We start from the raw sequence: 25,948 nt of genomic DNA on the forward strand, positions 1-25,948 counted from the left end.
GTGAAACTAAAGAGGCAGAAACATCAATTTGAAACTTTTTTTTTTTCATTAAGTTGGGTGCTTTACATTCCTAATTTGGAATGTTAATAAATTTCACACAGACTTTTCTGAAAGAAATAAACTTATGGCCTCTTGGCATTCTGTCTGCATGCTGGAATAAAAAAACTTAAGACACAGCTGTATTAGACACAAACTGGCTTTGCCATATTCCTCAGCAAGATGCTGTGCTGGGAGGCTGAAACACATGTGAGCAAGAAGTGGCACATCCAGAATTCTGTGCAAAAGTTTCAGCTGTTTTGATTTCATAAAACATCCATAGCATTGCCCAACACTCACTTTCAAATTAAACCCCATTAAGGCAGAAGGGCTTTTTATCTAGAGATCTGAGCCTACCTTTGCTGTTGCTTCACGGACAGGAAAGGTAGATGCAGAGTTAAATACTTGAAGGTAGCATAAACCATAAATTCAACCACATTAATTAATCAATTATGGTAATAACATCAGCTTAGAGTATTCTAAGAAATAGTCATCTTCACCCAATCTGTATTGCTGTTTCAGCAAATAGACTGGTATCATCTGTTCTGTGCTCTGATCCCAAAATTACAAATGTATGTGGTATGATTCAGGAGTAAAAGAATTCTCCATTTTTTTTTCAAATTGTTCTAGATTTGAGACTCATCTAGGATAGATGAATATAAAACAGTGAAGCTAAGAAAAACCCACCCCTGTGATTAACCTATGTGTATTTTTAACATATGTGATGCAAGTGGTGCTGTCTTTGGGGAGCATATCCTTGTAATGCAGGGGACTGAATCCCTCTGTCAGAAACTAGCTTGTGTCTTCCTAAATGTTGCTCAATTACTGTTTGCACAGCTGAAATGTAATTAAAATGTTTGTTTACCTATAAAAGAGGTGAAAGCTAAACATTGATGTTTGTATACATACATTGTACTATATCAGAGAAGTTATGTAGCCTTTACAAATGATTTTCCAAACACTGTTAAAACTATTAAAAGCAACTTTTAACTGTATTAACTATATATTAACTATGTATTTAACTATATTAAGTGGTTTTTGGAAGGGGTGTTAAAAATATCCTTTAATGAGATACCTGTAAGTCTCTTCCTTACACAGAAATAGACAGACATATGAGTAAGGCAGGCCAAGTTTGAGTAAGTACATGGCATGGATTTAATTGCCATGCTGCTCCCTGTGTTCCTGCCATTCAGGAGCATGGATTATCATTATATGTGAACTGGAGTACAGGGAAGTTCACGGGGCATCCCTGTGCCTGTCTGCTGCGGGCCCAGCAACCACCACCCAGCTTGTTGCACTGAATTAAGTCTCAAAACATTCTGTGAAATAAAGTGTAATCTTCTGAGCAAGATAAATTACTGTTAGGAGCCATCTGCCTTTACCCTTAAAAAAAAAGCCTCTTTAAATGTAAATTTAGCTTTCCACCAGAGACAGTATTACCATGGTAACAAACGCAAGAAAAATAAATGTCTCTTAGAGGAAAACCACTTTTTATTTTGTATAAACATATTCCATATGAAATAAAATATGCAGCTATGGAATTATTGTATATACAATCTCAGACAGTAAAAAAGAGTATCAGTCTTTGCCTGGAATGGTTCTCTGAGCTAGTACCAAACACAATTGCTTGCAGTAAAGAAATGTATTGTATACTTAATTTCATATGCTATGAACTAGAGCTCTCATCTTGCAGTTTGCTCTAGATGGACTGGAATGCCACACACTTCAGCGGAGCGTCAGGCAGGCAGCAGGAGTTTACAGAACTGGAGTTTAAAATGTAATCTCTGCCAGGTAATTTATATTACAAATGCTTTGCCATGTGAATTTGCTCTGCACAGTCTACCACTGCAGAGGTTTGTTATTCAAAGAGCATAGAAGCAGTGGTTCAGATTTCTCCTTTCATTGAACGCAGGGAAGAATGCTTTCAGGTTAGGCCTGTTTCAGAAATAAGATTGGTGAGTGGTGTACTTTAAATTGCTCACAAAAGAATTCCTCTCTACCTCTTCCTGCATCAGTAACCCCCCACAAAGGTCAGTGTGAGGAGACACCCAAGATGGGCAGTATCATTATTTGCAAGACCAGAATTTCTGCGTGGTTAAAAAGAATTTCTTTTTACGTTGTATACTTTCTCATTTCAGACTTCAAATTTCACAGTATACAACTATAACAACAGTTGTCAAACACTGTCATCATTGAAACGTTCCACAGTTGATTATTTACCCTCTTTCTGTCCCTTCTTTTGACTGTGTGTGCTGTGTTTGAAGGCTGCAGGGGAGTGAAGATGCCCATGGCTGGGTTTTACTGGTGGGAGGAGGTGAGGAATTCTGGTGCTTGCCTGTGGAACAGAAACCATCCTGTATTCACCTGACACCTCTCATCAGAATAAGACAGTAGCTTACAAAGATTAAGCTCTTTCTTCTTGCTGTATGGCAGGCAGGGAAGCTGCGTATTATCCCCACTTAAAGGTATGTTAAAGAACTAATTTCTTCCAGAGATTGTGATGCTGACTTTGGCATGTCTTTTGCTGTGAGAGGCAGCAGGAATGGTGCTGAAACTGTAATCTGCTCTTTCCCTATCTTAGCTGCTGAGTGGCATGTCCAGTAGCATCGACATCTATCACTTTGGATATCGCTGTTACACTTCTTGAAATCAGAAGAGTAAAATGGAATGTTTTCAGCGATGGCTTGGGCAGAGCTTCATACAACCTAGTCTTCTGAGAAAAGACAAAGCAGTCAGTTTCAGCAAAATATTGTCCTTTTATATGTGCAAGCGGTTTTGCAGGAAGTGTAAAACTGGTAGGCAGAGATGGATTGCAATAGATTAACTAAGGTATCAGGGAGCAATCAGCTTCTCCTGGATGTCACAACCTGCCAGACCATGACCTTGGCAAGAGTACCTGGACTGGGTTATGCCGTGGACTGTCCTGTTTGCTGTCCTGCTTTGAGCAGCAGCTGGTAACAAGATGTGTAGGGGATGAAACAAAAGTAACAAGGCAGACAAGCACTAATCATCGCACGTTTATCTTCCTGGTCATCCGCAGTTTTGGATTAACTGCATGTAGCAGTCTGTGTGGCCCACCTAAGGACGTGACCTTAAACAGTCTTTAGGTCTGAGTGCTTGTCAGCAAGGATGGAGGAGAAGCACCTTCTCGTAGTGCTTCAGAGGGGTGCAGGAGCGCAGGGAGCGGGCTGGCCCTACACTCTTCTCAGAAGGCAGGGCTCCAGCCGGTGTCCCCACAGCACTCTTATCTAACCCCTCCAGCACACGAGTGGTTCAGCACTCTCCGGGGCAGCAGGCCAACCTGAGGTGACTTCAGCGTGTGACACGGATGTTTTGGCTTACCAAACATTCTACAGCATTGCGAGCACAGGGGGAACCCAGGGCAAAGACCAAGGTAAGGGGTGAGCAACCCACCATTCTTCTTGCAAGAATTGGTCACTGTGTTTCAAATGGAGGAGGTGAGAAGGGGAGAAAGGTGCCTTACTGCAAATCTTAACGACTTCTATCTGTTCCTCTCTCTGCCGGGCGCTGTGCAAAGGCTGTCTCCGTGTGGGGGTCTAGGACCGACGCCACTGTTGCGCAGACAGGTCCTGGGTGAAGAAGCAGGAGGAGACAGCTCCCCCAGGCCTGCCCACGCCGCTCCCCTCACACACGCCGGGGTGCCCGCGCCCCGCCTCGCTCCCCTCGCGCCCCGCCGGGGTCCCCACAGAGCCCCCAGCCCGCTCCCGCCCCGCCGTGCGCGGCCCCTCCCGCGCGGCCCCACGGCGCAGGCGCGCAGCCCCCGAGCCAATGGGGCGGGCGGGGCGGGGCAGGGCCGCGGCCATTGCGGCCCGGCCGGCTGAGGGAAGGCGCCGCTGCCGCCGCCGCGATGGTGTCCTGGATGATCTCCCGAGCGGTCGTGTGAGTGCCGGGCTGGGGCTGCGGGAGGCGGCTTATTTCCCGGGGCGGGGGTGGTCCCGATGAGCGGCGGGAGGGAGGCGGCGCCCCTTTTCCCCTACCTCCAGCCTCCCGAGCTGGGTGTCTTGCGCTCTCCTTGGGGGTCTGCGTGCCTCAGAGAGTCCTTGTGCCCCCAAAAGCTCCCCCAAAACCTGCACCGGGCTCGTGTGCCTCCTGCTCTAAGTGCATGTTTCCCGGGGCTGCGGAGCCAGCGAGCTCGGGCTGCTTGTGCCTGTCACGCACAAATTGCAACCGTTGCTTGTAAATTGATCCAAAGTAACCTACAAAATCTGGTAACTTTTCGTTTTTAACTTGTGGCAGACTTGAGGGGACTAGAAGAACGCTTGCTAGTGTGAGATGGGGGCCTGTGCTGACTATAGTTTGTCAGCTGAAGAGGTAGACTGGCAGTTTTGTTGTGTACTGGGCTTCATAAACTTGAGTTTTTGAAAGCCAAATAGGCGAACTTTCTCAGGTGAGAAGCATTATGTTACATGCTGTGTAAGTTCTGTTTGAGAAAGAGTAAGCTGCAGTGCAGCCTCTGACCTTTTTCGTGGGCATTGTACTGTTCCTTCCTGAAACTGATGGGTTATTTTGCTCATTTGAATAATATTCCATCATACAGGTTGAGTAATATTTGGGCAGCAGAGTCTTCCTCATGCTCCTTGCTGAGTAGCACTGTGACTCTGGGGCCCTCAGTGCTTATTGGGTCGCTTGAGCTGAGATTTGCTGTGTGTGAGTTTTTGCCAGGCAAATGAAGTGAATCTGCTCACAAAGCAGTCCAACAAACACCCGAATTAGCATAAAGTATGTAGCAGGAGTGTGTGATCCAAAGCAGGGCATAGTAGGATGTTCCTGTTTTGCTGGTGACAGATATCCCCCTTAAGCTGTCTGGTGTAATTTCATCTGAAAACTGTCAGGAAGTTTTCTCATACTGCCACGTACGTTTTCCTGCTGCTGTCCAGTCACCTAGATAAGTAGCAGTCCTTCTCCCCCTCCCTGCCCTCCCTGAGACTTGTCACATAATTGCAACTTGCAAAGTAGAACATCATGTTCCAGAGTTGGCAAAAGAGGACAGAGGTTTGAAGAGAGGCTGTGGGAGGAATTGCTGTTGGTGCACTTTGTCAGTGTGGTCTTCCCATGGGCAACACACGGCGCTAGAGGCAAGAGGCATACGTTTGCTTTCTGTACATCAGATGGAGTTGTTCAACCTGTTTCTGCTTTGTTATGTAAGAGCAGCAACCAAAGAATTCTTATTTTAACTACTTAGACTGTATTGGTTTCAAGGGAAATAGCAGCACCTTAATTTCTGATGACCAAATTCTTGTGAAGTTAGTTGGGTTTTTTCTGCCTGAATTGCTATGGGTTGTATTTGCATAAGAATAAGGTCTTCTATGAGCCTAACCCAAGAGGACAGGGAATGAAGAGAACAGCTACTGTTCTCTACAGATTTATTGCAAAAGGCAATAAAGGATAATGTACTATGTAGTTCTGTGTAGTTTGGTTTCCTGGTTGCCATTGGTCACTCATCTGTGTGCCCTAATTATTTTTGCTAAAAAGGGAGTCCTAAATATTATTTATAAATCCTTTCCACCTTCTTGTGTCCTTGTTTCCTAGCTGTGGGACTTAAAAGTTTGCTAGTGTTCAATTTCCCGGGAAGGTGAAAGTGTTCAATGAGAACTTGGACAGCTTTGAGACTATTGTTTAATTTCACTAATAAAGCAAAATTCATGTGGAAACGGAAGGTGAGAAGTAGCATGGAAGTAGATATGGTGTGACATGAGAGGTCTTAACTTCAATGGCCTTGAGAATGTCCTTCTCGTCCTGTTTTCTCAGAGACCATTGTCTTCCTTTTTTGATCTGTTTTCCTTCCTGGTCTCTTCTCAGATGTACCTATTTCAGTGACTTTGGGTCTCTGGATTGTGTGTTTGGAGTTTGGAAGGTGTATACTCTCTTTCCCTTAGATGCCCTAAGAAACATATTTTTAAACACCGTGTAGCTGTGAAGACCTGGGGCTCTTTCTTATGTAACATTTTGGTTCTGGTATGGTGACCTCCTGGTGCATATGTCCACAGCGGGCCCCTGCAGCCCTGTTGTGTGTGGGCAGCCATCAAGAACACCTGTCATCTTGACTGGTGATGGGAAGGAGCAGCAGTTTTTCTGTCTATGGCAGGGTTGTTGTCCACTCCGGACTGACCTCCTATGTTTCAGGGCCAAAAGAGCAGAAAAATACTAATTTGTAGGTGTGTCACAGTGCCCTCTGCTGACTTCTGACGTGGTGGACTTGTCCTGACACGTGGGTCCCAAGCAAACTGCCTTCTGATTCAGTTTGAGACTGCGATTTGGGATTCATTAACTCTGCTAAAATAGGTTGGTTAAAGCTTTAAAGAACTAGGGAATGGAGCTAATAGAGAATTTGAATTCTTAATTGCATGTGAATTGTCTTGAGGAGTCATGCACAGGAAATGGGGAGTGGTTCAAATTCACTGTTCCACATAATAATCTTCAGCAAAACTTTGTTTTAATGAAATCTTTTCTCTTTGCTCTATCAATGCTATTATTCTTAAGCGTCTAAACTTGTGAAATACCTTGTGCTAAATGCATGTTGTCCTTACGTCAAGAAGCAGAAGACTTGAAGTGCATAATTAAAAACATCTTTTCATTTTCAAGTTCAGTGTCAATTGGGTGCTGTTGTAGTAAGTATAGGTCGTTATTATTTCTAAAATACACTGGCTGTTGCAACAGTTTTTGGAATGTTTACTTCAGGGTTTTTCCTTTTTTTTTTTTTTTTTCTATTCAGTTACAAAACCAACAAGAAGATAAAACTTTCATTCAGAGTCTCAGAAACTTCTCAGAGTGGTACATATTGTCATTAGTCTTTAATGGTGGAAATAAAATTTTAAATTTGTGACTGCCCATCTTGTTAACTTCAAGTAGAGCTTGTGCCTGACTTAGTCTGCTTGGATTGCTCATTCTTCTCATTTGTAAGGTCTGAGCAATTGTGTACACATCAGTTGCTGAGACAGTATTTAATAGTAAACATGCTGAGTACTTGTCAGTCACAGCCTGGTATGGATGAGATCAGACCATCCTCTTGTGCCAAGCAAAGATGTGAAGCATCCTAAATACAAAGTAGATGGCCATTTTGTTCTTGCAATCTGTTAAAGCAGACTGTCTGCTGTAATCTGTTAACTTTTTTCCCTCCTCACTTAAAAATGAAAGTTCCCCCATCTGTGTTGCTTTGCAACACACTCTCTCCCTTCATGTTTGAGTACATGGTTTGTTTCCAGTTAAGTTGGTCAGCGTCCATGAATGTTGGAAGGGAGAGTTGCAGTGCTCCACGGGAGGATGTATTTTGTCTTGGGTACTAGTAGCTTTCTGTTTGCTTGTATTTATAATGTCTGTCTTCCCCACCCCCATTTTAGAGCCTTGCAAATACTCCTTGATTCTGATATTAGATTATAACTAAATATGTTAAGCTGGACAAAGACTGTCTGGGGACACAGGAGGTGACCTGAAGGTAGGTAGTAGTATTAATCTCTCTCAGCCTTTGCTGCTTTACAAATTGGAGCTGTTTCTTTAACAGTAGTTTCCAAGGCATTATCTTACTCTACTTTTAATGCTTCTGTTGTTGTTTGACATTTCCAGATGTCCAGCTGCCCCTAGAATTACTACATATCTGAGAATGGGTGGCTGAAGCCAGAGCTTCTGTGTTTATTGGATTGTTGTCAGGAATACCCTGGTTTAGCATGTAGGTGATGTTTTATGTAACTGTGTATGCTTTGACTGTAACCCAGATCGTGTCTTGTTTTTGGAATACAATTTTTTAAATTAAAAGCATAAAGTACAAAAATATTTACCCTCTTGTTTGCTAATCAACGTGCTGTCAAACATGTCTTAAAGCACTCACAGCTCCTCAGATGGAATTAAGTAACAATAATACCGTGTGTTGTGTGGAAGGAATAGCTAAAGCTTAATAGCCTAATCTTCAAGTTGGAAGGGCCATTTGTGGGAGAGTTTCTTTGACTGTTTGTAGCCTGCTCTCTGGCAGAATGGTTGCAGCTGAATTTCTGGCGGTATTCTTTCAGTTTAAAGGCCTATAAATTGCTGCCGCACCTGTGGGGAAAAGAGAGTTGCTGTCATTGTGTGAGTGAGATGTGCTGCAATGTCTGTCTCATCACAGGACTGGAATGAATCAGTGACCATGTATCAGTTATCCTTGGCATTTCATGCTATGCTTAAATAGATCTCACTGTCCTTCTGCTGGGAGCGGGGGGGCCATCCTGCCCATCACCCTCTCATCATTCACTTTCCACAGGATCCAAACGTTACTCTGTAACCACTGTGTAAGTCTGGTTGTTTTGTCAACTAGAATGAAAGTCAGCATTGATAGATGTTAATCTTTTGTTAGTTGCAATGAGCTGCACCAGCTCACACTGCTGTTGTGTAGTTGCTAGGTAAGTGCTATGTTGAGAATGAAAGGTTGCAGGACAAAACCAGCATTATTTTAGGCTTTAGCGTATGACCACCCTGGTTATAGTGTACTCTGAAACTACATTCTTTGCTTTCACATTGCTGCTTATTCTTTCTTCTTGTGAATCTAGTTCCAGTAATAACAGTGCAGCTGTTCTAATTAAACAAGGTGTCAGATTTTTAAAAGTGTATTCAATTTTATGGGTTGAAATCTGTAAGCATATGCAAGTGTAGGGATTAAGTGTATTGTTCTGTCTGTACGAGAGTTTAAAATCATTTACATAATTGAGCAATGAAATCATCAGAACACTTCTCTCCAATAGCTCAGCTTCTCAGTGAGGCAATCCTAATATGTACAATGAGAAGTTTCTGCTCACTTATATGTGGCTTGTAACACCTCTTGAGTTAGTACAATGCAAAATGACTATCTATGACAGCTTGTAAGAAAGAAGTGTCCCTACTGCCTGCCTGGCACACCTTGCCTTAAGTCAACATTTGCTCTGTAGCTTAGCTGCTCTTTTCTCTCCCATGTTTACAGGATGGTGTAGGTGCAGAGCATGCGTGGTCAGTGTGCCCAGCCTATGGCAGGCGGGTGGACTGAACCTTGTTCAAAACAGATGGAGCACGGCTAGAGGCGTCCTGTGGAGTCTGACGTTCTTACTTAATGGTCTTGGCATGTACTGGGTTACAAAACGTGCTGAAACTCACATCTGCGTCCCATGCATTATAGATAAAGAAATACCAAGGACTGCATGATCTGGCACAAAAGGATGTTTCTAATTAAAACAAACAACCTCCACTCTTGTGTGTTCCACAAACCGATGTCTGCTTTGAGCGAACACATTGTAGGCTATTGAGCGTTTCTGCAGCCTGGACGGAACAGCTTGTCTTTCCTGAGTTTGTATGTAGAGACAGCTCCTGATATGCTTGTGTAAGGCTGAGGAAGATCCCGAGCCAAATTTTGATGATAAAAAAAATGTTGCTTTGATTCAATAATTTTAATGTTTGATAAGAATTTATCTTAAAAATGTGTGTAAAAACATGTCTGGCAAAGTCCTCTGTTCCATTGTTCCATGTGTAAGGGAGGTTTCTCTAAGCTTTTTGGTCTTTTTTATTCTGGTTTTGAAATTCCAAAATTTCAAAGCCTGTGAAAGTACTAGGATTTTACAGAAGAAAATATTATAGCTGCCAACAGTAGGATCCCTCTGTTGTCAATCTCACTTTTTTAAGACCTGCCAGACTAGATTGTAACAATTTACTACAGGACAAATGAGATGAGGTGTGGAGAGTCTAGGTAGGAAAGGTGATTGCAGGTTTTTTGCTGACCAGTATGGCTTCAAGCTTGACTGGCCTCAGTGGTACAGAATAGTCTGACAAGATACTTTTGGACGTGAGGGAAATAAAACACCCCACAGAGGCTATCTCTGCATTGAGCTTTTTGTCAGCCATTGCTGTTACTTTGCTGCTCAGTTTATCACTGGCAAAATAATAGGTGTTACTTCTGTTTCTGTTGTTTCATAGCAGTCTGCAAGAATCAACATGGAGGTGGGTTTAACTAGATGAATGTTTGCCCTGTGTTTATCATCTTTGGAGCATTGCTCATGCATCCCAAAGACAGTTGGAACTTGCATTTGATGTTGAAAACTAGGTGCAATTTATTTCAAAAGCCTGCAACCTGGCTTTAAGTGCAAGGATTTCCCAAGCAGAATTTTTCCTGATGCGAGAAGTCTGACATAATGCTGTACTTCTTTGTGTTAAAGCTGTTGGAACTTGCAGTGCTCAAAGGGGAAAATCAGAAAACAGTTTGTGCTTGTGCCTTCCCACCACTGTCTGGTTTTGTTATTTCCTCCCCCCACCCTGCTTCTTTTGTAACTCATTGATCAAAACTGTAGAAAGGGGAGAGTAAGGAAGATGGTCACTAGCTTAAAGATACCCTGATTAGTTTTTACAATACAGTAATGTTACCTTAAACTAATATAAAAAACCCAAAAATTAATTATTTGGCTTTGTGCTGTTATTACTCACTTTCGTCTGCTAATATTTTTTTTTTTTTTTCCTCTCCCCCATTAGGATTTTGTTCTAGAACACATAATTTCCTTTATGTCTAAAGGCATGTCTAGGATTACTCAGTTGCAGTGTATTTAGTATTAGGCTGCTTTAGAAGCTGACCTATTCAAAATTTTCAGGAGTGAACAGCTTATGGTTCACTTGGAAGACAATATAATCACAGAAACATAAATGTGTTTTACATGACTGCTTTGGCAGTCATTACTTTGCTGTAGTTGCAATGTAAGCAGTGTTGGTTTTACTATTGTACTTACAGAACTTTGAGGGGTAGTTTTTCTTGCCTGAAAGTTACCCTTGAATGGTTGAGACAAAATGGAATTTACATTTGTATAAAGAGGATAATGTGAATTGGGCAAACTATCTTTCATTTGCATTTGGAAAATAAAATTTCTGAAAAGGCACACATGTTGTTTGTATCTCATGGTTTCTGAGCCCATTTACATAAAACCAGTCAAACATATTTGTGTTAACAGAGTTCTTAAAAAATTCTTTTTGGTTAATCAGCATAGTGTGCTTTATTTGTTTTTGGGAGGGAAACCTACCCCTCTAACTAATTAATTAATGCATGGGTCTCTAAAGAAAAACCCATAAATGATTTGGGTTCAAAAGGGAGGAAATCAGGGTATCTTTTAGCATTGTATTTTTGACAATAAGGTTTATTTACTAATAAAACTGCATGACTAAGGCTGGTAGAGATTCTGCTTGTCAGTCTTGACTCGGTGTCTAGCAGAATCTTCACAGAGTTCCCTAAGTATGAGGCATAATTGAGGAAACACATATACTTGGGAATGACAAGTCCAGATGCTACCTCAACAGCATCTGCCAAATACAAAGTTCACAGAAACCTTTTCCTGTGTACAATGGAGGGTTTTTTTTTTTTTTTTGAATGCTTTAAGGTGCTTCAGAAGTACATTTCTGGGTTATAAGATTAACAGAATTGTTTGAAAATCATGGACCTTAAGGCAAAAAATTAAAATGTCAGTGACTTTGGATGATTAAAAGCAAAACCACCAGCTGTCTGGAGTAGAGATAAGACATGATTACTTTTACTTCAAGAGTTGGCGTTATATGGTTCCACTTACCACTTTGCTCAGATTGTGGTATTTTTGTAGCAGTTTTTTGGGAGAGGCAAGACATTGAGGCTGGTCCGTGATGACACTCTTGGGTTCAAGAATGTGTAATGATTAAGTAGGACCTTTCTGAGCCTTTGGGTTATGAACTTCACTTTTTTCTCTGGAGCCACCCAGACAGATTAATATGCCACACAGTGTGACATATAGAAATGTGGACACTTTTTTTTTTTAATGCAACCCATATGAATGTGTGGTTACATGCAGTGTGGTTTGCCTTATACTAGCAGACAGCTCAAAAATAAAATGTGGTTTCCCTTGGAATAAGCAGAAGCAATTTTTAGTTGGGACCGCCCCTATTTTAAATGTTAGTTTCCTATAGCCAGTTATTTTGATGTTGATTAATACTCCAAAAATACAGAAGATACTCTTAGAGCAGCAAGCAATGACTGTGGATTTTAACCTGTGAAATTTGCTCAAGTCTCTAGTGGACTTGATGTAGGGTGAAAACCAAAGTTGGAAAGGTAAGAATCCAAGTGGAAATCCGTTTTTTGACTATGGCATTTGGAGGTGTTAGAGGGAATGAGCCTAGGCTGTAAGTGATGGCCAAGCCTGGAAGGGGAACTCCAGTGCAGTAGCTAGCTTTGAAGCCACTTGTCAAAGCTGAGCAAGATTTGAAGAACACTTGAGAAAAGGCACGACTTCAGAGTCTTGAGAGAATATAAACTGGGTTTCCTCTAGTACTGAAAATAATATTAAAGTACTGGATTCCTGAACCTGCAGTTCAAGTGCTGGGTACATCAGGACACTTTCTCCTTAGGCAGCTGCTGAGACAATAGAGGAAATATGCTTGAACACTTTAATAGAAAGAAGTTCTCCCCATCTCCTGCAGTTGAGACTTGGATGTCTATAGTCTGTTTATACATGGGCTTCTCATTGTGACTTCTATAGTTTGATTGAAGGTAATATAACTCAGGGTAAATATGTCCAAATTAACTATAATAAATAAAAAGCTGGCCTTGTATCCTTTCAGACAACCTTTTTTTTTTTTTCCCCCTACAGCAGTGAAAGAGATTACTGCCACTTAAAACACTGAGTTATCTTGCCTTGGGATTTGCATACATTAAATGAGTGAGGCAGTTTTAAACATTAAGTACAGTTGTTGTAATGAGAATGTATCCTGTTGGGCTTTTTTGGCCTTTATTCTAGGGATGTGGTGTTCAGATATTTTTGGCAGAGTTTGTTTCAGTTTTCTATCACCTGCAGACCTTCTGTCACTTAATTAGTATTGCTGCTCTTCAGCTATGCTGCATTGCTGCTCCTGTTCCAATTTTGTACTGGATGAAATATCATCTTTGTATGCAAATCTGATTACCTGGTCATTTGACCAGGACTGGGATCTCTGAGACTTCCAGGAGCTAAAGCTTTAAGACTGTTAAATATGTTTAAAAATGTGCAGGACTTGTCAGTACGGAGAGAAGTCTTTGCTTTGTTTTCTTTATGCTAGCTTTGGCTCTCCAAACATCCATTTAACTTTCCTTGTTTCAAAATTTACTGCTGCACAGAGCAGAGAAACCTTTGAGAAACCTGAGAAGGTTTCTTTGAGAAGGCTGCTGACTTGACACAAGTTAGCTGAAGTTACTGTAATGAACAATTTTTCACTATACCAGTTAGATTGCAATGGAAGGTGTTTTAAGGTGTCTTTTGGATTCTTCTTAAGTATCCTAGGTATGAAAGACGTCATGTTCTTACACAGAAAGAAAGACTTAAAAATTTGTAGAAGCATCCAACATAATTTCAAAGACACTAGGCACAAAGCTCAGTAAGTAGTATAAATAAGAGAACTGGTAGTTTTTTACTTGAATTTGTGGAAGCCAAGAAACTAACAAGTGCATATGTAACTTTAAACCTCATAACAAAATGAAACACCTCATTCTAGATCTGTAATGTTCCTGTTAATCTTGTTCAGCACATCATCTGCATTAAATTAGGCACGTCTTTTAGGAGCTCTCAGAAGTATCCTAAATGGAGAGGATCATGTTGCTCGTGAAAACTGCATGTGTAGGTTGTAGTAACTCCAAGAGTAGTAAGTGTAAAGAACTTTCTCCAAAGCAAGGAAGCTCATAAGTGGGTTTCTCTGTCATCTGTCAGTTACCTTTATTATGTAAACTCTTTGTGACAGTTTCTTTGAACACGCATGTAGGTATCAGCTTTCATCTTTAAACTTAAAAAAATTGTGGCCTTAATTGTGTTTTGCTTACCGCTTTATGAAATAAGCTTATTCATGCATATACTAAATGAAAATAGAAGATATCTACTGAAAACCAGGCTTGGTTTGATGTTTTTTTAGAAATGAAAAATAGCAAGTTAGTCAATTTGTTTCTTCTGACATCTTTAATCCAACTGTCACTCCTTGCAGATCATTAGAAGAAAAGCACAGTTCAGTACAAGGACACATCTTTTTCTTTGAACAGAGTCATGTGCAAGGCTGTCTTAAGAGCTGTCTGAGAAGTACTTGCAGTTGTTCCTAGTTGTTGGCTAGTTCTCAATGTTCAGTTGTGCTCCTGCCTGATACCACAGCTGGCTAATGTGGGGCCACAAGTACTTTGCTTCCAGTGGTAAGCAGTCGTAGCACCAGAGAAATCAGAGATGATTTCAGGTATTTGAAGGAAAATAACTTACTTGAGATTTAAGTAAGTGTGAGCAGCTTTGAAAATGAATACTTCTCCAGCAGGGATGAAAATTTGCTATTAAGTTTGAGGTAGGAGCTAGGGGGAAGATTTAAGTTTTCTAATAAGTGCTGTTCTGCGTTGAAGGCATTCCATGTTTGCTCTTTATCATGAGGAAGTGTTACAGATGATCTGGTTTTGTTTCCTTGGTGTGAGTGCTTGTAAGGTGGGAGCTCACCTGACTGCCCTGCACATGTGGTGAGCTCTGTAAGACTGTAAACAGGAAGGAGTACAGGGATGGGCAGGACGCTATTACAGCAGGAGTCAAACACGTATCGTAAAAGCAAGAGGTGAATAGGTAGTCATGCAGAGAAGTGACTAAGAGTTTTATAACAATTTCTATTTGCCTTCCAGTACTAGCTTTTTGGAATTTTCTGTACAACTGCGTTTGTTGGGCCTTTTGACTATGTTTTGAACAGGATTTGTTGGCTGGTGGGGCTTTTGATTTTTTTGTTTTTGTTTTGTTTTGGTTTTTTTTAATGATATGGTGATGGTTTCTCCAGAATTATGCCCTTCTGTTAAAGCCCTTATGCCTAGGCTATCCAGCAGCACAAGAAAAATTGCTCAGTTGTGGACACAAGTTTTGGGCACTGTCTCCAGGCACAGGCATAGATTCTTTGAGTTAGAATTATATGCAAATAGCTTTTCCCCAAGTACTTCTGCACTGTACTGGATCTATATGTGAGCAGGAGGTGAGTTGATTCACAGGTTTTGTGTACCAGTAATGCCCTGTCAACTCATGAGAAGAGTGACTGGGAGAAAACTGTGTTAGAGCCCTGATGCAGCTTGACCATGTGGAAGAATTTCCAGGCTGACTCATTAGAGGGTAGCCTGGATTTTGCTTCGGGAGTTGTTTTTTAGCAGTCTCTTGTTCCAGACTGCCACAGGCCCCTGAGAGAGGGCTGGTAGAGCCCGTAAGTACATCAGCACTTGGACATAGATTCCAGTGCAGAATATCCCTTATAGAAGAGAAGTTTTTGTAATTTTTTTTGTTGTGCTCTTTTTAGACTTCTTTCAAGGTTCAGGCAGGGATGTTTCCATATCAAGACAACTTGAAAAGTTATCTGGAAACAGGTTCCCTAATTTGGGGTAGATCAATAATTAGTCCATAAACACAGGTGGATAACAGAGCCTGGAGGTCTGCATTGGAAGAAAGGCTTAATTGTCTCCTATCAGGCTGCTTGCAATTATTATACTTGCAACCCATTAAATAAGTGTTCCTGGCATGGAAAAGTCCCACGCTTTAGAGGAATCAGTGGGGATGTCACTTTTCCTCTTAAAATTCTAAGGTGGTTTCTGACTGTTTAAGTAATTGCATTTTAGTATTGGTTATGCTGTGCTTTGGAAGAATCTGGCAGTTGCTTTGGAGAATTCCAGCTTTCTAAGCTGGAAAGTTAATAGTTGCCTTGCTCTGTTCAAGAATGTGCTTTATTCAGATGTGTCAGTGCTTCTGGGTATATTCTTTAACTGTTAAGACATTTTTTTCCTCTGGCTTTTGGGGATATTCTCGTCATAAGAATGCTATGAAGATTTTAACAGACCTGTTTCTGATTGCATTCCTGCATTTTGGTAACTGTAATCTGCTAAAGGAGTTGCTGAACTTTAAGTTTGCTACTGTTAGCAGACATATTCTTTTAATAGGATTTACATTATTTTCCCAGTTCCTTGCCCAAGGCAGGGGGGTTGGAAGAAAAAGTAGGATACCATTTCGTGTGGGCTTCAGGAGCTGATTCTCATGCTCCCCTGTCCCTGTAACAGACTAGCATTTTGGTCAAAGTGTAGTTTTTGTGATTACTTGAATATGTAGCCTTTTACTGTAGGTTGTGTGGTTAGTATTGTGTATCTGAATAGCAAAATGGAACTAAATTCTGTCAGGTGCTGGACGGAAGGTCTTTGTTTAGTGTAGTGCTTTTCAAAAACATTCAGGACAAAAATGCTAGGGTGAGCTTTTTTTTGTCTGAACATGTGAAAACACAGCTGGTAGCTGGCTTAGTCTAGAAATTACTACCCAGCTGTAACACTCAGGGGTAGGGGTCAAGCATGACTTGAGGGTCTTGCTTTTTTGGCAGTGTATTGGGTTTGTGTGTCAAGGTTTTAGTCTTCTCATTATCCTACTCTGGTTTGATTGGTAATAGATTACCAATCAAATTACCCAAGCCGAGTTGGTAATTGCCCTTGACAGTAAATGGTGAGTGATCTCTGTCCTTATCTCTCCCCACAGCCTTTGAGCTTTTTGTTGTTTTTTCTCTCCCCTGCCCAGCTGAGGAGGGGAGTGATAGAGTGGCTTTGGTGGGCACCTGGTGTCCGGCCTGGGTCAACCCACCACATGCAGGGTTTTTGGCTTTTTTCCCCTGAACAGGATTCTTCCAGATATTCCTTATGCCTTATTTTGAGCTTGAGGGTACCACAGAGGTGCACAGCAGCTAGAACTTACTCTGTAACTGTAGCCTTAACACTTGGTAGCCAAAAAAAAGAGGAAAAAATCCAAACTGCTGATCTTTGATGGGAGTGGCTTGGAAGTATATGGGCAGTAGATAGTCTAAACAAAAATGCTTCTGCTTTTGCAGTGTGTGCTGACTGAAATCCCAGTGGGTACATTGTTAAGGCATATGGCTCTATTTGCTTTTTTTACAGCCAGGAACAGCCAGCCAAAGATTCAAGCATTGTTCTTTAGATTTTATTCTGCTATTTAGTTTTCATTAGCAAACTTCCCTTCAAATGAAATCTTGCTTAGGCTAAACTTGCTAACCATATGTGGAATAGTAATTATAGTTCATCTAGAAGCAAAATGGTATTACCACCACCAGACCTAATTTCTGCATAGGTAGTACGGGGTTACCTACATTACTTCTGGTATTTCCATGTTGTCTGACCAGCTCTTAGAAAAAACTTGTGTTTGTTTATGACAGGGATGGAAGCTGCTCCTAACATAATTGGGAAAGACTTAGTATTGACAAGGGGATCTGGGCATGGTCAGCAAAGCAAGGCACTATATCAGGCCTTTATATTCAGTTCCATGTTTTTGTGGAGGCATGGAGGATTCTTTTATTCTCCAGCCTGCCACTCAAGGGTGTAGGTACATATTCCTACTGTAGATGCACAGAGTGTCTGGCTCTGTATCAGTCTGTGGAGATCCTCAGCCTTTAAATGAGTGGACAAATGGGTGTCATCTCTGTTACAAAGTTTGTTAAGGGAAGGGAATATTTAGTGAATGGCGTTGTCTCCAAAGCATCTCATACTCAAAGAGCTTCCTGGATTGCTTTAACTGTTAGGTAAGGGACACAGAACATTTCCTTTTTTGCGTTTCAGAGGAACAAAAGAAATAAGCGCCGAACACTAGTCCATGCTTTGGGCAATACTTTGGCAATGTGAACAGACTGAACCCTTAAATGCACTGTTGTTAATGTTAATGCCTTAGTGTTTGCGGAGTCTGGATGCAAGTAGTACTTTTGAGTGACAAAGTTGCTTTTATTTGTGTCTTGGTTTCTTTAATTTTTAATATTTTTTTGAAACTGTGGCTTTAGAGTTGCTTACTATCCAGGTCAAATATGCTCAGTGCCAGAGCAATGTGTGTTCAGGTGACTGATCTTTCAGTTATCAGTCAGATGCAAACTCAGTTGCTTTGCTTCATAAATGAGCCTTTCAAACAATTATTCATTTTAAAGCTATTAAAATTGTAAAACCATAGATTATGGGATAATGCATGCAGTAGGTTGGGGTTTTTTAAAATACAGCTATATGGATACAGAAATACGTTGTTTTATCCAGATTTAAAGGCTCTTTGATACTTTTTTCTTTGTGTTTTTATTTTAATCTCCTAATATATTTGAGAAACGTTTCTCTTTACATGAGCAAAATGTTTGTAGAGGAGGTGGCTGTACCAAAAATGGAATGCTACAGTGTTGAGTCCAGCTGAGAACCTGAAATAGCTGGGCTAACAACTGGCAGTGAAATTACATTGGTAAGCAGGATTATCCATATATCTACTAGTAATATCAAGTAAATGACTTCACACTTGGCTGAAATCTGTTTCCATCTGTGGGAGCTGCCTTTATTTTTGTCTGCTATACTCGTGCAGTGTGCTGATATCTACTGTGAAATACAAACTACACTTTTAAAAAAACACTTGAGCTTTTAAATTTGAAAAGCTATAGAATAATTGGGAACATCCTTAAAGTAGTTGTACAGTTATTGTAGAAATAACAGAGGATGGATGTGCTCATAATGTGTAGCAGTAGGTGTTGCTGACAGCTTTGAGCTTTTTTGAGGTACAGATCCAAAGAGGAAAAGGACTGGAACATGTGGGGCTTTTGTAGCCATCTGTCAGGCTCCCTGCTGCTCCTGTTCTAGGTGTTTCTGCCTCAGTCAGCTGCAGTGTTCTCTCTTTTGCCAGTATACTGATCTATCATGCATAGATTGAGGGTAAAAGTGTACTTGCTGGCCTTCAGCTACTCACTGTTGACAAGCTGGCTTTTGTACTGTAAAATTGTCTGGTAGCTTTAACTAAGGTTAGAGGACTTTGCCTGTGTGGAGAAGATAGTGGTGCCAGAGTTGGCAGCAGCATCATGCCACACTTTCAGTGTCAGCTCTGGCTGTAAGGAGATAAAAACTTCACAGTGCTAGTTCCTATTATTACTGACTAAATATGCTGATGTTTTGTTTTAATCCTATCTACCCACTTTTAGTGAACAAGCAAAAGTTTTTCTAACACTTCCATTTTACAGCAGTATTGAACACTAATAATATATTGAAGTGTATATAATATAATAATAACAATATTATAGAATAAGATAATAATGATATATTGTGGTGTTAACCACTCTCCACCCTGTAGCTTTAAAGTGATTTCTAGAAAAATTCTTTAAAAGAAAAAATGGTTACAAAAATAGGTATCTTTCTAACTCCTGATTTGACTAGTATTGAATAACTCAAAGATTTTTCTAAATGGGAAAAACTAGCTACCTTTGTGTTTGTCTTGTGCTAGTGTTCTCATTTAACTTGAGGTCATCTTTAGCTTTATGATTGCCTTACTGTTGCTGTAATAAGCTTTCTGGTTGAAGATTAGTTGTTTCTGAAGAAGTGTTCTCAAAATTCTGTTTTGTCCCAGTTCATGTTTATAGCAGTTTGAGGATGGTTCAGAGGATAAACTGCTGTTTAAATTTTAAAATGTTGGGGTTTTTTTCTTTATAGAAGTGATGCTACTTGACAGTAGAGTGGAAAAGTGTAGCTGAAAAATCTGTAAAGTGAAAGACTCAAAACTGTTTTCCCTTTCATATTCTTAATTGCAAGACACTTACATGGCCAGACTACTAATAGTTATTTAAATAACTTTGGAGTGGTATTTTTAGAATTAGGGAGAGGTGCATAGATGACCAGTAACTGGTGGCATATAATTTTGCATGTCAGACAGTTGGTGGTGGTTGTGGTGTTCAGGAACCTCTTCTGTATCTTCTCTTTGAACTGATAATTTCCACCCTTATAAAGTCTGTTTTATGGGTTAAAGGATTAACAAGGCTTTTCTTATCTCCGATACTTAATGGTTATAATTTCAGCCAGAACAAGGGAAGGTGAGAGACATTAGAGCTGGTGTGTTACTGAACAGGATTTTCCACAGGGACAAAAATTGAAGGAAGAGCTGTTGTCTATAGAATTTCAACAAAATGAAAGGTCTTTGGTCTCCTATTCCTTCTGTTTCTGGATCTCATGTTATTTGGGTGAAGTGAGATTTTTAGCTTGTGTTGCTGGGCTTTTCTCATAGCTGGGAGTAAAACCATTCAACGAGGCTTTTTTACTGTTGCTTTTCTTGGCCTTAGGATAAAAGGTCAGTGGATTGCAGCAGAGCTGTATCTGGATAGGCTTCTACAGATTAGTATGGTGAGCTGGAATTCAGGTAGTCTAGACTGTCAAAAGGCCTTTCAACATCGGAAGTGTAGGTAAGCTTTGCTCCAGTGGAGCAGCAGCTAGCCTATCCATATTAAAGAGCTCCAGGACCATCTCCTGTTACTTCCAGTGTAGCATGAACTGTGGAATGCTGAACACTTAGATCCAGCTGTGAAAGTGCCACTATGGTGCACCTGTTATGCTTTTCCATATCAATACTGGTTTGAGTGCTCTGCAGTGACCATCTCTTCCCACTCCAGAGGGATCTGATTTTGTGGAGACGTGCTTGAAGTGCCCTTTGGCTCCTCTGTACTATCAGCTGTTAACAACTCTGTTGGATGAGTGAGGGTCCAATGCAGGATTGCACATGAAGCCCAGAAGCTTTGTTCAAATCTTGCCTTGTTTGGTGAAACAGCTATACATGATTAACTAGCTTTGACTCTTAACTTATAATCAAGTAGTAACTTTTTAATTGTTCTGTATTAAAACCCATTATTTATCTTAGAGCTGCCTTTGCTGTTTAAGAAAATACAGGCATCAGTGTTTGAGGATTTTCTTTGAGTTTTGTAATTTTTAAATTAAGAGGAAATTATGTATAAAAGAGGATGGCAATACAGATGTGAGATTTTCAAATAAATTAACATCTTTCTTGTACTAAGAAGCCCAAAGTTGGGCACAATCAAATATATAAAAGTTCAGCCCAGGCCATCAAGGTGATTACAGCACATGACTTGTGATGAGTGCCTGAATGAACTGGGCTCGTTCAGCCATAAAAGAGAAGACTTTGAGGAGAATTGGTAGCAATCTCATGTAACTTTTTGGTGGTTATGAGAGCCAGACCCCTTCTCTTGTTCTGCTACTCAGTCAAGAGAGATAAGTCATAAACTTTTGGTTCTGACTGAATATAACTAAACCTTTGCACTAAGAGGTTCATTAATCATTGGAACAGATTGCCCAGAGAGGCTGTGGAATCGCTTTGGAAGCCTCCAGGACCTACCTGACTGGCTGAAACATTAAGAAATCTGGTCCAAATCTGATGTTGACTTTGATTTAAGCAGGAGGTTGGACTAGATGACTTCACAAGACCCTTCCAAACATGAAGGGTTCTGCAATTATGCTTCCATAATTTTATCAACCTCTTTCTGACTTGAAACATTTACAGCTTAACTTTTAGAACCTTTGCCAGTATCCCCCTGCAAGATGCTTCCTTCCAGGGCTAACTGTGGGCACTAAAGGTGGAGAAACATTCTCTGTATGGTGTCTGATGTTGAAGAAAGTATTTAATTTTTGCTGTTAGAAATTCAATTTTCCCCCCACTTATGTACTGTACGTTAACTGTTGGGGATGACTTTAGTACTCTAAATTGGCTTCCTACCAAGCAGAAGACTTCTGCCCACATACCAGAGTGGTATGGAAGATCGTGTAATTCAACTGATTGAATCCAAACTTACATTGTTGTCTTGTATACTAGGAGAGTTCTGTGGTAGTATCATGCAGTCTTCTGCAGTGGCTGTGTAGGTAGAACTACTTACTTAAAGCTACTTGAGACAACAATAAAACATGAAATTTCAGTTATTTACTCTGGTAAATTCATTTGAATTAAAATCTTATATGCCAAGTCTGTCCCAGGTGGACTTTTTTTAAAAAAAGAAAAAACAAAACCAAAACATATGATGCATCTTCCTTTGCCTAACTATCAGATGTTAAATTACTTACAAGTTCTGAACTTAAAGGATCTCTGGATATCCCTACATGTGTAAATTTCTCCCATGTAACCACCTAGAGCAAGTTGTAAGTGATGCTGCAGGTGTGTAGCTGGACTTTTCGCTAATGGTTGCTTTAAGTCAGATGGAACTTAAGGGCAGGCAATTTGCTTGACTTTACAAAGTGTAACAAGGTGGTGAAATAGAAATATGGAGCTCTTGCATTTATCAAGGAGATGGTAACTACTGCTGTTCCATTTCTCATAAAGGACTGTTCTAGTCTTTGGCCAAGACTCTTACTAGAAAGTGCTGGTTGGAACAAAGTTGAGTAAGAGCAGATCTTTGTTCTGACCGTGCTCTCAGCATGGATTGCTTGGCACGCCCTCACCCTGCTCTTGATGAATTGCACCTTGCTTTTGATGAATTTCAGCAGCAATTGGCTGTCTGAGCAAAAGTGGATTAATTCCCACTTTGCCTCCATTTCTAAATGCTGCTGTTGCAGAGTTCTAGCAAAAGGACATGAAATTTTGTAAGTCACAGTATTGTCTTAAAATTCTTTTGGAAATAATCTTCTGGTAATCTGATAAAAGTAGATGATTGTGATTAACTACTGATAGTTTCAGAGGTTCTTCAACTGTGATAGCACTGCCAGGAAACAAACTTCTGGTGTGGACAAGGCTGCAGGACTGGTTTTACTTGTAAATGAACCAGAACAACAACTGGTTTTACATTGTCTATTAGAAGCAGCTTTACGAAACAGTTTGTTGTCTTTAGGGCATACACCCTTTTCTGTTCATATTGTTCTAGTTTTGCCTATCATGAAACTCCCTCCAAGGAACACATAATACTGGTGGGGTTTTTTTGGTTGGTTGGTTTTCTTTTTTTTTAATGCTAGAGAACAGGATTTTTTTATATTAAGTTGGCTGCATTGTTGTAATGAGGTGTTGTCACCGTTTTGTCATATACAATGTAACAGATCCTGAAGGCTTTTTCTGTTTTCCAATAGGCTGGTGTTTGGGATGCTGTATCCTGCGTATTACTCGTACAAAGCTGTGAAGACAAAAAACGTGAAGGAATATGTAAGTCTTATTATTTTAATTGTTTAATTGCATGCCTCTGCTGACATAGATCTGTGACATTTTCATTATACAATAAATCATATGAAAGCTTTGACTGTCTTACTGCTAGATACAACACTTGTGTGAACTTAGTGGTAATCCTATGATTTTGTTTGGAGGGTTAAGGTATCTCAGACTTTTCATAGTTTTATGCTGAAACATCTTCAACACGCTCTTTTTTTAAAGAGTATTTTTAACATAAACCTTAAAGTCTTGGATCTATTTCAGCAAAGTACAAGAAATAATGCACTTTTGGGCAGCGGATAGAATGAAAGTTTCCTAATTCTGCCAACATCTCAAGTATAAGTACTGACAAACTGATTCTCAGTGACCACTAGAAGAGCAGCAGCAGCAGCTTAATGTCATTGTATGAGCTCAACGGGAGACTCAAAAATCTACCTAAGAAAAGGGTAGTTCTTGTTAATCTGTTGTTCCTCAAAGAGGAGAGAAAATGTAACCAGAGAAGGAAAAGATTTGGTTAAGGTGGTGTGGAGAAAGAAGCAGAACAGACAGAAGAGAAAGATGGAGAAAAACACAGCTATAGTTACTGCAGTTTGAGTTAAGCTATTAAATTATTTACTTGTCAGTGTGAGCAATGATGATAATTACAAGAATGTTACCCAGTTGCAGTCACAAGGAGCTTCAGTCACTGAATTACTTCCCTGTTTTAAGAGACAGCCTGACTTGATTTCAGCAACTAACCTGTCCTGAGTCTTGTCTTTTACTTGGCTGCCTGACTCAGGGTGGGGTCAGGGCTGTCAGTTACTCTAACTCGGCAGCCATAGCTGTGACCTAAGGCTGCTGTCTGATGTGTGATGTCTCTACTTTGTACTTGGTTGTAGTTGTAGAATGTGGTAGCTGTTGTTTCCTCCTCTTGAATGTCTTAATTCAGTCTGATCACTCTATCAAGGCCCCAAAGTGGACATCATATTTGTACTTCTTCTCATTTCTGTGTACAAGAGCTAAGCTTATGGGAGAAAAAAAAAATCAAAACTAAGAGGAGAATTTTCTCTGTCTCATGCTCATATTACTCTGTCAGGAAAGTCTATAATGCAAGGAGTTTATAATCTGCTTTTCCTCCCTGCTTCTTCAAAAGGGATCCATAAGCTAAGAAGGGGATAGCAGTTTCCAACCAAAATAAAGGAAAGTGCTTTGAGGCTACCATTGCCTCTTGCACTATGTTTTGTAGAAAAAGAGAAGTAATATTTTAGAATGCTGGGATACTTTGGTCACCTCAGGTGTCCAGTTAGCCATGACTTAGCTCTCTTTCTTGGGCATCCTTACACAGGACCCCTGCTAGTAGGGCCTGGAGTTTTGTTTTTCCAGCTCTTTTAGTGTGAACCTGTGGTCTTTGAGCAGTCCCAGAACTGGCAGTCACATCCAAAATATTCATGGGGCCAAGATGAATAAGACCCATCACAGTGACTTTTTCATTAGCAGGGAATGACAGTGAATCATCAGTGAATTACCACTCCATTACTGGTTGGGTTGACTGTCCAGATAGGTCTTAGGGATGATCTATGGCTGTCATTTTCCCAGCTGGGTCCTTTTCTTTCACAGTAAAGGGTTTAGACTTAAATGCAGCTTTCCAAATGGCACAGGTCTGCTGCCAGTCACGTTATGGCCCAAGCACAACTTCCTTTCCAGGGTTTTGTGTGGCTCAGGAGTCATCTGTGTTTGTTGTGGAATTGATAAGAGCTTTGTAACAGTAAAATATTTTACTCAGCCACTGCTTCCACCACTAAAAACCAACCAAACAAAAGAACAGACATCTTGACTTGTTGTGTAGGTCATGATGCAGCAAATTGTTCAAAGATTATTTCTGGGGGAAAAAAAGTGTTGTGCTGATTGTGGTAATTTAAAAGACTTATGGACTTCAATGCTAAAAATTAGAATCTGTGCCTTTGAGGAGATTTATTTGTTCTTGTAATTACCCTGGTTTAATGGAGTTGACTGAGATATTTGAGAAGTTTTTTCACTGTATTGCACCAAAGCACTTGAAATAAGCATCTGAAATGTAGCTTAGAAGTCTGAACAGACCAGCCTTTTCAAATCTTGGCTTCAAAATCCTGACTTGAAAGAATGTGCTTCAGCTAGAGCCAACAAAGATGAGCTTAACACTTGGATGCTAGGAAAAAAAACCCTCAACAAAACAAATCTGTAATCACTCTTCTAACATGAAAAGTAAAACTCAACTGAAGCTTCTATTACTTAAAGTAGATGATGGTGTTCTGAGTAGTGCAAAATCTGACCTTCAATTTTTCATGCCCTTTTTTCTGGTATGAAAACCCTTCTAAGTCACTCAGGTTCATTTGTCAAGGATACTTGTGGTACCTACTGCATTAGCTGTACTAGAATATGATTTGTGTTTTATAGAATCTTTGCCCAGACCTCAGCAGGACTCCTGGTAGCTCTCATGTGCCCTTCTGCAGGGCGTTTTTTACTGCTCCTAGCAGCCCAGGAGAACACTTCCACTGCTGTTCTTAACTGGATAAATAGATATTGATTAAAGAAAGAATAGCCTGGATAAATTATATTGGGGGGAAAAAAATACAGTCTTGCATGGCATCTTAAAAATTGCATTGCATTATGCTTAAGTTGATGGGGCAAGGTTGTATTTAATTTTGTTTTCATTCAGGTGTTGACTCTGGTTCATGGAAGGGTCACCAGTCTAAATATCACATGGCCTGTCAGCAATGACTTCAGCTGTTGTGTACGTTTGTCTTAGTTTATTCAACCCTGAGATATCTAAATCCTCTGAGAGACTGAAGTGAAGAATGTTATCACATGACTGAGTTTCTTTTCAAACTGAAACACAGAGAAGCATTTAAGATAAATGGGACTCAGGTTCTGACAGAGGAAGTGGTTTTAAACTATAATGCACATCCATGAATTAGGCAGCAGTGTATCATTAGGTTTTGAGTAGTTATTTAAGTCCA

The 25,948-nt window shown here is 40.4% G+C and overlaps 1 protein-coding gene and 1 long non-coding RNA gene across 2 annotated transcripts in view; both read left to right on the forward strand.

Annotated features, from left to right (window-relative positions):
- Positions 1 to 3,843: 3,843 nt before the first annotated feature.
- REEP3 (receptor accessory protein 3) overlaps positions 3,844 to 25,948 on the forward strand; it is a 40,052-nt gene continuing 17,947 nt past the window's right edge. The window contains exons 1-2 of the mRNA XM_048311371.1: positions 3,844 to 3,936; positions 22,898 to 22,970. Of these exons, the coding sequence (XP_048167328.1) occupies positions 3,905 to 3,936; positions 22,898 to 22,970 (105 nt within the window). The 5' untranslated portion in view covers positions 3,844 to 3,904. The remainder of the gene's footprint in view (positions 3,937 to 22,897; positions 22,971 to 25,948) is intronic.
- On the forward strand, positions 4,694 to 7,721 carry LOC125329426. Its single transcript, XR_007205145.1, has 3 exons — positions 4,694 to 6,828; positions 7,395 to 7,489; positions 7,618 to 7,721. It is a non-coding gene; the product is annotated as an uncharacterized LOC125329426 (long non-coding RNA).

The sequence above is a fragment of the Corvus hawaiiensis genome, chromosome 8, assembly GCF_020740725.1.
Source record: "Corvus hawaiiensis isolate bCorHaw1 chromosome 8, bCorHaw1.pri.cur, whole genome shotgun sequence".
In the NCBI taxonomy this organism is placed as follows: Eukaryota; Metazoa; Chordata; class Aves; order Passeriformes; family Corvidae; genus Corvus; species Corvus hawaiiensis.